We start from the raw sequence: 19,057 nt of genomic DNA on the forward strand, positions 1-19,057 counted from the left end.
AAAAACGTCACAGCCGGTTTTTTAACAAGACAGGAACGCCCAAAAACATCACATCCGGTGTTTTACCCCGGGCAGAATTTTCTATGGCTGCCAATGCAACTTTTTCCAATCCTTAATCACATACGGCAAACACCTATGCCGATAATATCTAACTTGCGGAGGTAACGTGCCTTGTCCGCGGGCAACAGATCTTTCAACGTATGGCATTGCAAATACGTTAGATAATCGCTACTCTGCGCAATATTGTTTTGAAAATGCCGCAAATTGCATTGCCGTGAACGAGAGCAAATCACAAATCACAAATCTTACCCCGGGGGGTGGGCGGAGCCGCGGAGTCGCAGCTGACGCCCCTCCCTCCGCTCTGATGACGCGTTGTTATGTCAATGTATAGAAAGGCACGAAAACAGCATGGTTGTTTTTCACCACCTGTGCGCAACGCACACACAAACACACACGCACGTAGTAACTGTATATATGATGCTTTCGTGTGTGCCAGTACAGTACAGTACAGTACAGTACAGTACAGTACAGTACAGTACAGTACAGTACAGTACAGTACAGTACAGTACAGTACAGTACAGTACAGTACAGTACAGTACGGAACTGGCCCGTCCCCCTGGGCGAGTGCGTTCCTGGGAGTCTGGAACTGTATGTGCATGCAGTGCATCCTGGCTATGGAGACATCAGATGTATGAACTGTATGTGCATGCAGTGCATCCTGGCTATGGAGACATCAGATGTATGAACTGTATGTGCATGCAGTGCATCCTGGCTATGGAGACATCAGATGTATGAACTGTATGTGCATGCAGTGCATCCTGGCTATGGAGACATCAGATGTATTTCCTTACTCTTTGTATAACTTCAATCCTTTTGAGGACTATATGTGGTTGATGTTCTTAATCTTGCACACATGTCTCCAGCTCTTTAGTAAACACAGAATACATTGGCAGGAGGGATGACATTTCACCTATGTTACCGATTAATCAGCTTATAGTTTTTTGCAGTTCCAATTGTGTCTGCTCATTTCTTTGTGTCATCACTTCCAATTTGACTTGTTTAATTTAATCTGTAATTTAATCTGTACTTTGTAATTTAATCTGTCTCCCCACCGATTGGATGAATTCTGTTTTATATGTGACAAAAGCTGGAGAGGCATGTACAGTACAGTACAGTACAGTACAGTACAGTACAGTACAGTACAGTACAGTACAGTAAAATACAGTAAAGTACAGTAAAGTACAGTACAGTAAAATAGCTGATCTACAAGCGCACAATGCTTTGCAATGCGATGCATTGTGAGCTTGTAGATTGGCTTTTTTCAAATGGCTGAAATGTATATAGGGCTGAAGTGGTTAGTTTATAATAACGTTTTCAAATCATATAGTGGAGTAAAAGTAGGCTACAATATTTGCATGCCTATGAGATGTTGTGAAGTAGAAGTAAAAGTATTTTAGTAAATTGGAAATACTCAATACTAAAGTAAAGTACAAAATACATCAACATTGTACTTACTTTCCACCACTGCAATTACACTGTTTCTGAACAAATGCTCTAAACTATTACTACCGGTATCTCAATATAGAGATATTTAGCGTACCTTTAATAACATGGTATTAACAATTAATTGGGCATTGTTAAAGCTGCACCAAGACAACATCATTCATTTAAATAATTAATTACATGGACGACAGCAGACTCATTTCATTAGATTAAGTAGAAGGTGGATCAAGGCTGTGAAGCCAAGCAGAGCTTATAAACTGCGTAAACACACACACACACACACACACACACACACACACACACACACACACACACACACACACACACACACACACACACACTAAACCCTGTTTGACGTAAACAAAAATATTCAATTACCAGTACGTGGCTAATTTCAGTGGTGTAACGAAGTACATTAAGTACTATACTTTCGTAAAATTTCGAAGCATTTTTTACTTTACTGGCACATTTCTTCACTCGAATACAAATTATACATAAACTTACAGCAGCTACGTTGGAAGCACAGGTTCAGCAGGTGATACTAGTCAGGGTGCTGCTATTGTGCATGCTAATGTAGCATTACGCGGAAGCCAAGATGAATCTGTCATGGCGAGTGGGAGCCCCGGGTTCAATCCCGCTTCCACGTAATGCTATAGAATCTGGCATTGTCGGCAGGATGTGGAGTGTGATATTCTCGCGTGAGGGACATGAGGGACATCGTGTGCGGTGGTCCGCGGTGTGAAGTGAGAAGCGCGAGGATGCGCTTCAAAGACTGGGGACGTGATTGTTGGGTATTTTCTTAATTATGATTTAATTGTTTCATAATTATTTTATGTTCACATCTTATTTCTATGTTAAAAAAGACCTTGTAACTCTTCTTGTATCTGGGCCTGGGGCACAGGACTGCCCTGTCCCCCAGTAATGTCATATAAATATTTGCATGTATTAATTCCATTATCAGCTGTCACCCACTCCAGATTGACCATTGTACCAAAGGGAAATAATATTAAATGGAGAACAACATGACAAACAACTTTGCCCTTAAAGATGAAGCACAAAATACTCTCTCACCCCATGAGATAAAGAGTCGTCAACAGAATCCTAATCACGGAACGTGATTAAAGTAAAAAACAGGATTCAGACGATCGGACGCCCATGACAGCTTGATGACATCTTACTCTGATGAGGCCTCTCAACCTATTGAAATATGACAGCTGAATTCTGAATCTATGACATGTTTTTCAGTATATATGTTTGTGCAAAATGATGTGACGGTTGTTCAGAGCACTTAGGAGAATTCTCTCTCCACTATTCTTTACATTTTGTTTGTACAAGCTTTGAACCTGAAGATTTTTCACTAAACTCGGATTTAAGAACGTCTCTTGTGTCAAAATCCTTTCAGGTCTTTTGCACGACTCTATGTTTCACTAGAGTTCCTCTTTTGGGTTGTTTGATACTTTGGGTTCTCACTTTTCCAGTGAAGATTTATAAGGTTGAGGTTTCTGGTCTTTTGGCTATTTTAATAGCCTCACACAGATTTATTATCTGTCAGTGATTGTAGCATTATGCGGAAGCGGGGATTGAACCCGGGGCTCCCACTCGCCAAACCAACGCACAACCTACAGTACCATGCCAATAGGGCTGAGCCCCAAGGGGCCAGTGAGGCGCTCCAACGTTGAAGCACTGGGCCCTAGTGGTAAGAGGAAGGACTGCAGGCGGACCTGTGGATTCATGACGAGGAAAGTCCGTGCAGCTGGGCTTTAACATTGAGCGCTCGGTTGCACTTCCGCATTGGACCACCAAAATTTGGTGGTCCAATGCGGAAGTAGATGTTTTGAGACGGTCCTTCCGGGTGCTTCAAAACGCCACTGAGCAACTTCCACTGACATGAATAGCGGAGGGGGCGGAGCTTCGTGCCAAATCAGTCTCTATCCTTATTTATACTCTATGGCTGAGCCCAATTGGCAGGGCTTGATTTTTGCATTGGCTATTCAAAAACAGCAGAAGCTCACATTTATTTTTGAAGGTTGAAGGTTTATACACATCTTCTCTTCTGCGGGTCCCTGGCACAATACTCAAATACATGTCAATGTGGGGGTCCTTGGCACGAAAGAGTTTGATAACTTCTGGTTTAGATTTTGTAGAATACCTTTGTTTTTCTCCAGTCATGCTGGCTGAGCAGAATATAACTACATGTGTGAGAAAGGCATATGTTGGTCGTCTATGCCAGGTCACATAAACTGAAGATATAGCACCATCTAGTGGTAGATCAAGGTAAGTAATCGGGTTGATGCAGGTCAGTAACTTCTCTTTATTATTGATTCATTGCACAATGCAAATCACACATAAGTGTAAGTGCAATATCATATCATATTAGCCCATTCAATCCAGGGAAGCATCTGTCATTTTAGATTTTAGCTGTAAATACATATAGCTACATTTTCAAATAACACAAATGCTTTCCAACTTAAGTTCTTCAGAAAACTTTTAAGCCCAAACCACACCAAAGGGTTTTAGCGTTCGTCCCAGCGGTGTGATATGTCCTGTTGCGAGTATAGCCCATGGAGACGCAAGTCCACCCGATTGATTCAATAATTAGTTGAATGGTTGCTTGCAACTATTTGTGTCTACAAGGGTCTACTCGCAACAGTTTGGTTGTAAGAAGTTGCATGGTGACCCATTGGTGTGGTTTGGACTTTAGGATTTAGATAGCATTTTTAAGTCCAAACCACACCAAGGGGTCGCCATGCAACTCCTTGCAACCAAACGGTTGCAAGTAGACCATGTATAGACGCTTGTAGTTGCAAACAACCATTGCATTGAACTAATTGAATCACTTGGGTCGACTTGAGTCTGCATGCGTCTACATGGGTCTACTCGCAACAGGACACACTGCTGGAACGAATGCTAAAACCAGTTTATTGCGTCTCGACCCTTTGGTGTGGTTTGGGCTTTAAGCCCAAATCACACCAAAGGGTCGCCATGCAATTCCTTGCAAACAAAAATTGCTGTGATTAGATGCATGGCAACCCATTGGTGTGGTTTCGGCCATTGAATTGAACCAGTTGAATCCATTGGGTTGACTTGGGTCCATGTGCAACAGGACATATCACACCGCTGGGACAAACTCTATAACTGTCTCGTCCAATCTCGACCCTTTGGTGTGGTTTGGGCTTTAGAATCGGCCTCAGGTCAAAATGGGTTAATGCTTTTCAAGTGGCTAATTGTAGTTTATGGAGTAAAGCAGACAAAAGATTTGTCTTTGTCGGAATTGAAACCAAAAATATTTCTTCTTGCCCTGAAGTGGGAATCAAAGTAGGCGTGTCACCAAAGTTATTTTTTTTTTGTGGAAAAGGGGGGTATGGGTTGCCTCTCAGAGTTACGGGGATCCGTGAAACAACTAGTCAGGAGACCAGAGAATCCGCCGATCATCAAATTATTGGCTACAAAACTACAAAATCTCCATGAATTCAAGGCTCCATGTGGGTTCTGTGTGTAATTGATGACAGAGATACAAATGCATGCATTACACCTGATGTTTAATTTACATTCTACAGTTACATTCTACAAATCAATCACTAAATGTTTTAACAATCGATAACAACTGCAAAGCGACACAAGCAGCAGAGCTGCTCAGTGTCTCCTTAGGAACAAAGAGAAGAAGTCAGTCGCTGGTTTGTCTCCCTCCTCGGCACTCTTCTCTGCTTGCTTGCAGAAGACTGGAATGTCCAGCTCTTCAGGGTCCGTGAGTCCACTAACATTATCGAAAAAGCTGGAGAGAACAAAGGTGTTGGTTTATACCATGTGAGAATGCAAGTGTTCCTGTCCCAGGCATGTGTCATAATAATAAGCAGACATTTGATATAGCACAACTTGCACAAGTAGGAGGACACAGCCCATCAAAAGGCTAGTAGATCTAAAGGCTTGTAGATCGGTTGTTTTTGGTGAAGACATTTGGTGTAGAGTGGATAAATAAGGGGACCAAGTGAGGGTTTAAGTTAAGTTTTATTTTATCTAACTATAAATGCACCAAGTCTCTGTCCGTCTGTCTGTGTGTGTATTGTTGTAATCCACGTAACTCGAGAACTGTTCGCGCCACCGACTTCAAATTTGACACACACGTTCCACCCCAATTTAGTCGTTATGCCAATTAATTCCTCTCGCTGCTTTGTTGTATAGCAGAGCTTGTACAAAATAATAATAATAATAATAATAATAATAATAATACAAGTGTAGACATACTGTACATCAATCCAGCCGAACTGTTCTTGGTGATATGTGGTAGACACTGGAATGCATCCAAACTCAGTGACAGTCATCATGTAATTGCCTGGAGGGACAGACATGGGAAACCAATGTGATCAATATTAGTTAGTCTGGTGTGTACAATATTACTACTCTGTGTGTAACAGTACACACATTGGCAGCGGTGTAAGTTTTCTTTACTGGAGTATTTCCATGGAAATTTGAAATACTCCAGTAAAGTTTTTTTTTTTTTACTTCACCTCTACTACATCTCAGAGGCAAATATTGTACTTTTCTCCACTACAAAACATTAAAAAATAAAAATAAACTTTAGTAATAACTTCAGCCCTGTATACATTTTGGCCATTTGAAAATACATAATACGCTACATAACAAGTTCAGCTTGTAGATCTGTTTTTTTTTCAAAAGATTTGTATACATTGGAAAACATGAAACAGGACATTCTGCATAATGAGTACTCTTACTTTTGATACTTTACTGTAAGCTAATTTTTTTTTTTTAAGATATTTTTTTTTGCGGCTTACGCCTTTTATTGATTTTTGAAGGGACAGACAGTAGGCTGACAGGAAACGGGAGAGAGATGGGGGGATGACATGCAGTAAAGGCCGTGTCGGGTCCGGGAGTCGAACCCGCGGCACACTGCGACTGGATTACCAGTCCGGTGCCCAGACCGTTACGCTACGGCCTGGGCCACTGTAAGCTAATTTTGGTGCCAATAGTTTTGCACTTTTACTCAAGTACATTCCGGACTTGTAACAAGAGTATTTCTATATTGAAGTACTGATAGGTTGTTGCAACCATTGGCCTCTAACCTGACTTGTCAGGCAGAGTTCCGGTCCAGCTGTTGACCAGCAGACCCTGACCAGGGCCTGACGAGCTGCCTATCACAGCCTGTCCAGCCAGGGTGGCATCCTGTGGTACCCCCATGGGAAGGAAGTCCTTCTTCAGAGCTTGATGGACGCATTTCTGGTTTGGCTCGTCAATCACATACACAGTATGCTGAGGAATGACATTTAACAGGAAACAGTTCATTTGCAATGTAGGGGTCATCAACATGCTTTCTTGTGATGCGCATTTTCAGCACAATGACATTTTTAGCCACATATATATAGACATGACATAAATGTATACTATTCGCAGGGGTCTGCAACCTTTGTCACATGTTTTCATTTTCATGATAGTCAGTGTGCCATATATAATTATGACACCACATACAAATTAATTATTCCCAACTGATGTCGATTGTCCATAGGACACACATAACAAGCTTAGACATATTTTCTTTCACATCAGGATGTAAATAATGATCATTAAAAACCCAACTATCTTCCAGAATCCCTCGGTCATGAGTTAGGATTTTGAATGAATGTACAATTATGTGCAGGATGGAATTTGCAGATGTGAGTGGACATAATTTAAGTGACTAAAGGGCTGTATTTTGCGTGTCTTAAGTAGGCCTACCAGGTCTTATTACTTAACTTAAGACCTGGAGGCGTGATCAATGCCATTTGGCTATTCTGAGTGGCCAAAGAGCATTGACCACGCCTCCAGGTCTTAAGTTAAAGGTATTATGACATGATTTATAACATAATTTTAACAACATTAAAAGTCTTGGCCATGGTCCTTCAAACGTGTCTAAAAAGTTTGAACACTCAACTCCACTCCAGTATTATTTTTTTTCTCGTTTTTGTGTATGTCTAATCTTCATCCTGAAAAGCCATGGAAAAACACATTATTTTAGCCTGTAGATGTCGGTAATTCCCCCTTTCCTGTCAACCCAAGATGCGCTACTTTGACAACTTGGTAGGAAGTCATCGTCAAAAATAAAAGAGTCATCTAGGCCAGTTGGTATCCAGTGTAAGGACTTGTGTTGATTGACACAGCCAACAACAGAGCAGATTGATTTTTCTCTAGAAGCCATTATTAGTAAGTATTACAAAGAAACAAAGTCGCGATCACAATGAGGAAGCGGAGAAGAGAGGGTAGGCACTAGGCAGGGAGCAGAGGGGAGGGGGCGGAGCTTTAGCGGAGATCTACGTATATCTCTGCCGTCCAACCAGATGAGACATTTTTGCATAATTATTCACAGAAGTCCAGAAAGCAGAGAATACACTGAATGTTCAAACTTCGTTTTTTTTTGGTGACATTGATGTCAAGAAAAGCCAAAAAAGCCAAAAAATCTACAAAAATGTGTTTTAAATGTCACAATCCCTTTAAGTAATAAGACCTGGTACTTAAAACTTGTCTCACACTTATGCCAGTGTGCCAGTGATCACCCTCCCTTGTGCTAATGTTGTCACCTAGCCTACCCCTGTACTAGTGGTCTCCTAATGAGCCACGGTGTCTATTCCACTGTGCTACATATTTTAAAACCATTATATTTGTGTATGAATTAAATCAGTGTTACTGATTTACTGGCAAGTCTATTCACTGTGTACTGGCTATATACTGTACATGCATCAATGCAGCATAATTATGGTCCATTGTGTTTGCGATTTCAAGTGTCTTATCAGAACCCAGCTGTACTCAAATATAGTAGGCTAAAAATGCCACATACGAAAAACTGTCTAAATCCACACTATTTATCCATAATGTATAAATGATAGATAAGGGGTAAGGACAACTAGGCCTTTTCGTGGAGGGGTCAGAATGAAATTTCGTCTGTGGTACTCAAATGACAGGTCGTTTCCATGGCCAAGTACTGCTCTTATATTTTAACGTTGATCTAATCAGTTCTTTATCAGTATATATTATTATGAAGGACACATTCCACAAGGTTATTTAATAGACTATTACTGGGTACATGGGTAACTGGTATTGGCTAACTATTAGATCCTTGTAATTGTGACGCAGTGTGGGAGGATGCTTGTAGTTGCACTTATTTATTATTATATTTATTGTCTGGATCTTGTGACCATATACTGTACATATCTATGTCTGTTATTGTTTATGTGTGTTTATCTACTGTGTTTTTAGAGGTTTTTATTATCTGCTGTAACATGAATTGCCCAGTTTGGGACATACCTAAAACTTAACCTTGACCAGTATAGTAGTCACTGAGGTGTCTATAAAGCACAATTACTTCCTCCATGCAAACAGCAGTAAAAACTAAAAAGCAGCAGTATAGAGGGTATGCACGTGACATCACCAAGTTATGCAGGGACGTACTGAATGGCACAAAACCTACTTCCTGGCCTTGACAGCCCATACATCCAAACAGAAAGTCTTATCTGATTGCATTAAACATTAAAACACATTTCGGGCGGGAACCCCTTTTGGTGTTAGCATTACTTTATGCTTTAGCTATTGAAAAATAGCAGATCTACAAGCTCATACCGCGCTACGAGCTTGTAGGTCTGCTATTTATTTGTTTTTAATCGAAGAACGACTGACATAGAAACGTAGCTTTTTCAGAAAACTGTCAGGATGTAGAAAACATTTTTAGAATCTGATCTCAGGTCAGAATGGTTTAAACTCACTTTGCCACTCACTTTGCATGTGCATACCCTCTAGTGAAGCGCTACGCATGCCCGTACCTCGTGGAACAGCAGAAGGGCATCGATGGTCAGGGTCTTGTTGTCGAGGCTCCCCCACTCCTTGATGCGTTGGCGCTGTCCTAGAAAGTCGTACCAGTACTGTCCATACGTATGCATCTTCTCATCATGGGTCCTCTGAGAGAACAACACTTTGATTTGAGTCTACGTTACAGTTAATTAATTTAATCTATTATTAAAAATACTACTACTACTACTACTACTAGGCCTACTATAATAATAATAATAATAATAATAATAATAACACTTTATTTGTAGAGCACCTTTCATGACATGAAATGCAGCTCAAAGTGCTTTACAGAGCAATGGAGAAAGAAAGAAAAGAAAAGCAAGGCATAAACATAAAAACAAATAATAGCAGTAATGCAATACAGTGAGGACATGAATAACAAAAAATTAAATATATAATCAAAATATCAATTAAAATTAGTGTAGAAGTGGGTCTTGAGCTGTGTCTACAGAGGCTGCCTGTCGATGGTACAGTGGGAGTTTGTTCCACACCATCGGCCCGTAGAAGCAAAAAGCTGCTTTTTTAGTTGCCATTTTTTTAGGCAAAACGAGCAGGCCAGCAGTGGAAGACCTTAGGGGGCGGTTTGGGACATATTTAGGCAGGCAGTCATGTAGGTAGGAAGGTGCGACCGGGCGAGACATATAATAAGAACACAAAAATGTCAGATTCAAGCTCCACAACGTGTTGCATTTTGAGCTACATAGCTAAAATACAGCTAAAATAGGGCTTATTAGACTAATCTGTCAAAAATGTTTTCACCTTGACTCGTTGATTACTAGTTTTAGTTTTACTCTACTACAGCAGTGTTGAAGAAAAGCATGCAGCACTCACCACAGTGAATGCTCCAGTCATGAGAGGTGGACTAGCTGTGAGAAACAGAGAAATGTGTTTTATTGTACAACAATGGCTCAATACTGTGCATTAGTTGTTTTTGTTCTAATACAGTGGTTTTCAACCCTTTTCTTAACTAGGTCCATTATTTATTCGGCATTTGAGTAACACCATTTGATGAGATTTAGCCTCTCAGACATATCAGACGATATTTTGTTATCGTTGGATAAGATTTGGTCCACAATTCCATTCTGCATTGATGTGGTTCCATTAGGAGAGATAACAACATTGATCAAAATAACAATTGTTCTACATGCTATATGTAGACTTAAGTAATGCAGATGTTTAACAATAATTTAACTCTTGAGAGCGTAACATTTAACACATGTATGTAAAGGTGTGTCTGTGGATTTTACATATTGAACCAATTTGAGATTAGCCTGAGCTAACTTTAGGTTTCTGGTCTAGAGGGGCGGGTCGCGGCTGAGATTTGCGCACGCCCTGATTGGATCTCATCGATCTGTCCGTCACCCCTGGCCCCTCCCCCCCCCCCTAGTGCAGTCACATCATTTGGAGCGACGCCCACCCGGAAGGGTTGACTCGCACTTTTAGACCAGAGCGGCCAATGCGTTCTTCCAGGCTTTCAATTTTTGCACCAACAAAAATGAAAGCCTGGTACCGAGGCTAATTTGAGATTGACAAGAGATGTGACTAAAATGTAATAACTGCGAGTTGTGAGGTGTTGTGAGATGTGCAGTTTTCTCCCCAGAATAGTTATGCTTAGAGATGTACGATATTTAAATTATGACCGATATCAGATCTCTGATTATTTGCAGGGTCATAGCCTATCGATGGATACAGATTCCGATATAACGGATTATCTTAAATTTATATTGAACTCATTGCCAAATATTTAAATGATTATTTAATGTTTTGCTGGTGAAAGTCCCCACTAACAGCTGACACTCCTAAAGAGACAGGCAAATACCTGGCTGCTCTATGCGAGCACAAAGCCATTGAAGGTCACATTATTATCTGTGAGAATAATCTGGATTATTTTTAGATGGGTTTGATACCGATATGGCATTTTTATGGCTGATATGGCCGATTTCGATACGCTACCGATTATATTGTGCATCTCTAGCTTGGACGCTATAGCATAAAACGATAAGCAAAATACATAGTTCAGTGGTATTGTACTCACAGCATGGATGGGGCTGCTGGGCCAGGCAGCATAGAGCCAGTAGGCTCAGCAACACAATGAAGTCCCTCATGCTTCCTCACACACAAAGCGTAGCCACACACAAACACACACACACCTACACACACTGCCAGGTTAATGCTGTAGCCAGCCGGAGCCACTTCCTTATAAACATGACACTAGAGGCTCCAGGTATACGGAGCCGGAGCCAGAGTTTCTTTCCAACAGCGTTTTGCTGTTTTGAAAGCCAGGGTCTTTTGTAAGGACATTGTGATAAGAGGCAGTAACAACGCATGTGACTCTGACAGCATAGAAAACTTTTTACTGTAACTATGTAGGCTACTATATCCCAGTGGTCAGTGGTGGAAAAAGTACTCACATTTTGTACTCAAGTAAAACTAAAAGTAGCCTTGGCTGGTAATCCAGTCTGGCAGTGTGACGCGGGTTCGACTCCCGATCCCGATGGCCTTTACTGTGTGTCACCCCCCCATGGCCCCATCTCTCCCTCCCCATTTCCTGTCAGCCTACTATAAAAACTATACTTTAAAAAAAAATATATAAAGGCGAAAGCCACACAAAATATATATCTTTAATAATGCAATGTAGAAACTCTACACGTCTGGTAATCAAAATTCACTTGAGTGAAAGACTGAAAGTACAAAAGTATTGTTATCAAAACACTTCAAAGGTATTATGCAGAATGTCCCATTTCACAAGTTTTCAAATGTATAAAATGGATGAAAATATAAAAAATCAAAAAGCTCTCAATGCGGTGCATCGCAATGCATTGTGAGCTTGTAGATATACTAGAAGCACCACGCGTCGCAAATGGGAAGAAGGCGGGAATAGCGGGAGTGCAAAACAGTTTTTTTATTTCTTTGCTGGGAAAAGCAAACCTGGCAACCAGATGATTTCATAGACCCAGTTGCTTGGAAAGCGCATACCTGGCAACCTGGTCGAGTGGCCAGGTTTTTGTTTGTACTGTTACTGTACTGAGTAGCACAGAGAGAACGCATGCTAATTCTATTGTATGCAGCTCATATTACTCTGGGGCAGGGGCGGGGGAGGAGCTGCCGATACTGTGACAGTTGTGGCACATTATTTTGGATGTAAAAGCGTTTAGATTTTTTGATTGGATTTGCGTGGTGCGGCGGGACGCGTGTCACATGGTGTAGCGCAGTGACGTGTGAAGAGCGCAGTGACGTGTGTGAAGTAGTATAGCCAATCAGAGGGCTCAGAAGTGCGGACTGCAGCGTTTGAAGTGTGGACAGCGTTGTTCGTGTGCGCACCAACTTCTGGCTTGTACTCAGTGCGCTCTGTGAAGTCTGTCTGGAGTCATCCCGACCGAAGTCTGACGTCACTTTCAGTAGAGGGCGCCAGTCCACAGGTTCGTGTATTTTTTAATTTGCATTGAAATCCCCATAGAACTGTGTTTGAAAAATTTACCGATCATCCCGGCCTTTCTGTCAGGAGGGTGTCGTTTATGATGTCCATTCATATTTGATACAGCCAGTTTCTGGAGAAAATTGAATTAATGTTGCCGCAAAAGCCTTCAAACTACAACGTATGAAAGCAATGTCGCTGCTAATATACATCACACCCAGCTGTCAACACATTGCGTTCCTGAGATTCCTCATTGATGTAAGCTCAGCTGGAAGTGACTCGACTCGTACCACGAAACATTAAATATATATATATATATATATATATAAAATAAAACTTAATTAACATGTCAGTTTCTGTTGTGCGACGGGCAGCTGCAGCCACCCCGCCTACCCGTAAATGTAGTCTCTGGGTTGTTTGACTCGTTTCTAGCGCTTATTGTGTTACTCTTTGGGTATATTTGTACATTTCCACCATTTCCATCGCGATTTGGCGATTTCAATGCAAATAAAAAGTACACAAACCTGTGGACTGGCGCCCTCTACTGACAGTGATGTCTTCGGTGCTCTATAGAGTCCTCCAAGTGCAGTGAAGATCACCTTTTTTCGCAATGTCTCAACCAAAAAGTAAAGCCTGTATTTCCAGAGAACTATACAGATTTTGACAGCCAAATCGCTAAATTTAGTCAGTCAGTGCCATGTTTTTCCATTGAGGTCGAATCGGGAACAGTATACTGGCGCCTGCCGTGCAGGGGGGTTCTTCTGGGTTGAATGGGCCAATGTGTATTTGTTTGTGTAATATATTGTTAAAGTAGTTAAACTGATTTTGATGCTATATTAACTCATCTTGCTGGGGATCCCCTGGAACCTTCTCAAGGACCCCACTTTGAGAACCACTGGGTTAATGGACATAATACAGTGTGTTAACTTTATGGTATCTTGAACTTTGAATGTCGACGTTAAATTACAGAAGGAGGCTTAGAAAACCTGTCCTGGAGTGTTGGTGGACTGGATCACATTGAACTTGGAATGACATCACTGTCATGTGACCTGGAGGTCATCACCGGATCGCACAACGTGTTATGTAACGCCTGGGATTTTAACCCCAGGTTTCCTGCGTGTAAAGGGACAGCAAAAAAGCCCAACATCTTATCCACTCGCCTTAACTCACCAACACATTTGTAACTGTACAGAAAGCTTGTGAATTATCCTCTTTCTATCTGCAAAGCTATACTGTCAACACATCCATCCATACAAGTGATTACAGCCTTTGGGGTTTTTAACATGAAGGCCAATAAGAAAATATACACAATTGGTGACTGGTGATACCTGTAAAAGGCCATAAAAACCTGCTAGAAAGTGATTTAACCTAAAAACTTGTTTCTGCCTGAACATTATATAATTTCATTTTTGAAGGTTATATTCAAAGCATTATAGCCAAATCAGACCACTATACCAGTGGCTGTACCTGTAACGGCCATAATGCCATATATGGGTCATATATCCATACATGCTCTCTCTCTCTCTCTCTCTCTCTCTCTCTCTAGTTAAAGTGGTTATGAGCTTTAACTGAGTGGTTATCAGCTTTAACTACAGTCCAAAGTTAAAGTAGTTATGAAGCAGACATGTATATTTACATTAAAAAATAATGAATATTTTACAGCTACAGTTCTATCCTGTCACATACATTTTTCAGGAGCAGACACAGTGAATTTAAAGGCGTTGATTCATCCTTTTGTAACGCAGAGAGGGTACACATGCAACATACAGTATACATGTGTGCCCTCTGTGAGTTACATTACTGTAACACTGAAGACTTACTCCATACCAATGTGTGACGCCGGTCCAGGGCTGCTGTGCAATACTTTGATTTACAAGTTTACAAAGGTTTACAAAAAGGACATGAAACAGTGAAAGTGATCAAGACAGTGTGACAACAATTAACACCAATAAGCAAGACTTTCACGAAGACAAAGACACTACTGGTAGAGGTTATATGAATATTAGGCAATCCGCCATCTGACAATGACTCCGCACTATAAATGACTGACTGGACAATTAGTCAGACATATCAGTGAGTTAAAATGTTTAAAAGAAATTCAGGGAGCCACCCAGCATTTAACCTTTTTTTTTCTCCCCCTTTTCTCCCCAATTTAATCATTATGCCAATTAATTCCTCCCCACACACATTTCGGTGTTGTCACTGCTGTATACTGCACTCCCTGCTGACAACAACAACAACTCAGTAACTAGTTGTCAACAATTGTGTCTCACCAGGCTTGAGTCACACCAGGCCTGAGCCTCCCCACGTCTGAGTCTCACCAGGCCTGAGCCTCACCTGGCGTGAGTCACACCTCAACAAGGTAGGCTGTTAGTCCAAGTAAAATCCAAGTCAAGTCTTTGTCAGGATTCATTCATGTTTCCTGAGTGTGTTGTTCCAGTTTGAGTTTAGTCAAAGATGCTCAATTATTTGAGGAAGAAACACCATCCAATGCTCCACCACTAGATGGTACACCTCACTCAGGCCAGTTGTGACCGTTTCAATCAGCTGTCCTCTATCCCAGTGGTCCTCAAACTGTGGATCTCCACATGATTTTGTATTTATTTGTTATTAAGGGACTAAGCCTGAAGGTCCTATTGGTCTCGTATTGTATTTTTCCGGATTTTCTTCTTCAGTCAAAAATAGCACTTCTTGCCTGGGCCATGGCTCAGTGGTCCAGGCACCTTGGCTGGTAATCCAGTCTGGCAGTGTGCCGCGGGTTCGACTCCCGATCCCGACGGCCTTTACTGCATGTCTTCCCCCATCTCTCTCCTCATTTCCGGTCAGCCTACAGTCTGTCCATTCATAAAGTATATAAAATAAAGCCGAAAGCCACAAAAAAACATTTAAAAAATAGCAGTTATGTGCAGTCGTTTTTTAAACTAAACTTGGCAATATGGTAGAGGGCTATGCCAAACGGTGAAGACGCGAAGTCCACTGCCATTGGCCAAAGGATGGTGCTAGAGCACTCAATTGAAAATGCAAACTTTGAGCAGGCATAGCTTATGAACCATTTGACCGTTGGCAAATGTTTTTTTCTTATTGCTTGGCCCCGTCTTATCGCTGCTTGCAGCTAAATGTATTACTTGCGCAAGCAGAGCGTGCAAGTAGCCTACTGTAATCGGCTGCGTATGTCGGTTGCGTCGCTTGGCCAATCAGGGACCAAGTATGTGTCGGTGTTGTCCACTGGCCAATCAGGGACCAAGAAGAAGAAGAACGTTAACTTAAGTATGTTTCAAAATTCGTATAAGGTCCATAGGGTATGTATCGGCTGGGTATGTGTGTGTCGGTGTACTCCACCGGGCAATGAGGGACCTCTGACCACTGCTGTATTTCAAACCGCAGCAGCCAGCAGCAGAGAGCTTTAGGACTCAGAGCAGCAGTCGTACCAGCAGTGGTGAGAGCAACTCATGGCACGCTCTGCTTGCGCACAAGAACGCATACATGGCCTACTTGCATGTACAATGAGCAAGTTGGCGGCTCAACAGAGTGCATTTCTAGTTATTTATACTGTATATTTTTAATAAATTGGAATCGGCTATACTATACTTTTGTAATGTTAATTTCCTGCTCAGAGGTTGCATGTGTGATAATAGTACAGATTGAATTTCATGACTACTAGAGTCTCCTGGAGTCTAATCATCCATATTATTAGACAAAGAGAGAGATAGAGAGAGAGAGAGAGAGAGAGAGAGAGAGAGAGAGAGAGAGAGAGAGAGAGAGAGAGAGATGGTGCGTGTGTAACCAAGGTAACAAAGTGTTAGGTAACTAGGTTGCCGTGGTGACGTTACTCTGCTAGATCTCTGCATCCACTTTATCATTTTACTTACCAAACACGCATGCACGCACGCACACACATGTACGCACACATGCACGCACACACACACGCACGCACGCACGCATGCACGCACGCACGCACGCACGCACGCACGCACGCACGCACACACACACACACACACACACACACACACACACACACACACACACACACACACACGATAAGGCAAGGCAAAGGAAGTTGTCAAGTACATTTCAATTACAGAACAATTTATAATACATACTAATACTAATACATAAAACATGAAGCATTAACAATTAAAACAGAAAAATAACAATACAATTATACAGTGATGTGATGTGTGCACGCACACACACATATGTTCTGTACACACAGTTACCATGGGAACAAGGGCAGAGGCAATATGAGGTGAGAGAGAGGGGATAGAGTGTGAGAGAAGAGAGAGAGAGATGATTTTACTCTCAAAGGTTTTATAAGTGAATGTAAAAACATTTAAATATTGCTGCCTTTTGTTTCTAAAGTTTAGATATATAGATAGATAGATAGATAGATAGATAGATAGATAGATAGATAGATAGATAGATAGATAGATAGATAGATAGATAGATAGATACTTTATTGATCCCCAAGGGGAAATTCAGGTTATCCCAAAGGCATGTTAGTTAAAAAACACATCACAAAAGCAGGGGGACACATGTTAAAGACTAAGCGGGAATAAACATAAAAGGCATTAAAAAGCATTTAAAAGGTGACAGTGGGGATGATTAAAAATCATTTTTTTTATTGCACTCAGGCCCATAAATAACTAAAATCTAAAAAACCTCAGTCCAGTTCATAGACCTAGCGGCTGGCCTTCGAATTGAAGAGCTTAATAGCTGTTGGTACAAAAGTTCTCTTGAACCGGTTTGTGTTGCACGGCACTGAACGGAACAGATCCCTACGGTTGCTTTTCCGGCCCACAAGGATACTGTGGAGCGGATGGCTCACATTGTCCATTATGGCCTGCATCTTGGTGTTGGTGCACCGCTCAACAACAGACTCCAGTGAGTCCGGCCTCTCCCCCAGTACTGAGTCGGCTTTCTTCACCAGCTTGTTCAGCCTCTTAGCGTCCTTGTCCATCACGCTGCCTCCCCAGCACACTGCAGCATAAAAAGGACACTTGCCACTGCCGACTGGTAGAACATGCGCAGCATTCTGCTGCACACGTCGAATGACCCGAGCCTCCTCAAAAAGAAGAGCCTACTCTGTGTCTTCTTATACACAGCCTCAGTGTTCAGAGCCCAGTCCAGTTTCTCATCCAGATGGACTCCCAGGTATTTGTAGGACTGCACCTGATCAATGGCTGTCCCTTGGACCATGACGGGCTGAAGAGGAGCAGGCTTTTCCCTGCGGTAGTCCACCACCATCTCTGTTTATAGCCAAGCAATCAGTGATATATAACTATTCCGGACAGCAGGTGCACAAATCTTATGTTTTTGTAAAATAGTTTTACTGTAAGTTAAACTCGTGTGTTTTCAATGAGAACATTCATTAGAACAATATCAGTCACCAGAAGCATGGTCGTGTATTTTCAATGAATCTAACATTAGTTAGAAGGACAATAGAAGTCACTAGAAGCAGGGACGTGTGTTTTGAATGAGTCTAAGTTCAATGGGTATAGGCCTATTTGAAGGAATGGATATTAAATTGTCTGGAGGTGAACACAAAGTAAGTGAGTAGATGTTAAAATTACCCCAGAAGTGGTTTAAAGTGAAATAACCATTTAGTTGATACTAAAACGAAGTAAAGGGCAAACAACAATACAAATCAACTTACAACAAACACATCTAGCCAGAAACAGGGCTATTTTCCACTTATCTTTTATTATGCTTTTTCATGCATTGCAAATATCCATTTTGACAACCAGAATAATACAAAAGTAATAATAATAATGATGAAAAAATACCAGTGTAAAAAATTCTTATGAAACAAGCTATAAATGAATTGATCATCATGCAGCATACAGGAATTAGAATAGAAGAATAGAATAGGTTGGTTGTTTTTCGTGATATTATTTGTTTATGTTGGAATCTGGCTCCATCAGATATTGCTGGTAGAATGTGAAGGAGTTTGTATATGTAACGTTGGCCTCCTGACTGAAGATTTGGTCGCTTAATGTTATCAGCAAGTTGGCAGACTGGTAGTGGTAAAGACAACTTGTAATGGCAGCATACGTGGCTGGTTAACACCTTTCCATTAAAGGCCAATAGTAGACTTGCATTTGTTTACATAAATAGACTTGTGTTTGTTTACATAAAAGGAGGCATGCTTCGATCTGATTGGATACATTCAAAGTCAGCTTGAACGATTACAATTTGCAATTCTATGTCACCCAGGTGCCCCTAGTGGCAGAATAATATAGTGGGTTCCATCTCAGGCACCACCAACTCATCGTATGAGTAGCACGGCTTGCGTGCTGCACATTATGCAGT

The 19,057-nt window shown here is 41.3% G+C and overlaps 1 protein-coding gene across 1 annotated transcript; it reads right to left on the reverse strand.

The window, feature by feature from the left end:
• Positions 1–5,136: 5,136 nt before the first annotated feature.
• Positions 5,137–11,438, reverse strand: LOC310854619 (ependymin-2-like; the record flags this gene model as incomplete). Its single annotated transcript, XM_083759294.1, has 5 exons — positions 5,137–5,275; positions 6,587–6,768; positions 9,306–9,440; positions 10,165–10,199; positions 11,369–11,438. The coding sequence occupies 5 exons, from the start codon at positions 11,436–11,438 to the stop codon at positions 5,137–5,139; spliced, it is 561 nt and encodes a 186-aa protein (XP_083615420.1).
• Between the last annotated feature and the right edge of the window lie 7,619 nt (positions 11,439–19,057).

This window comes from Protomyctophum parallelum (assembly GCF_964188405.1).
Source record: "Protomyctophum parallelum genome assembly, chromosome: 2".
NCBI classification, from domain to species: Eukaryota; Metazoa; Chordata; class Actinopteri; order Myctophiformes; family Myctophidae; genus Protomyctophum; species Protomyctophum parallelum.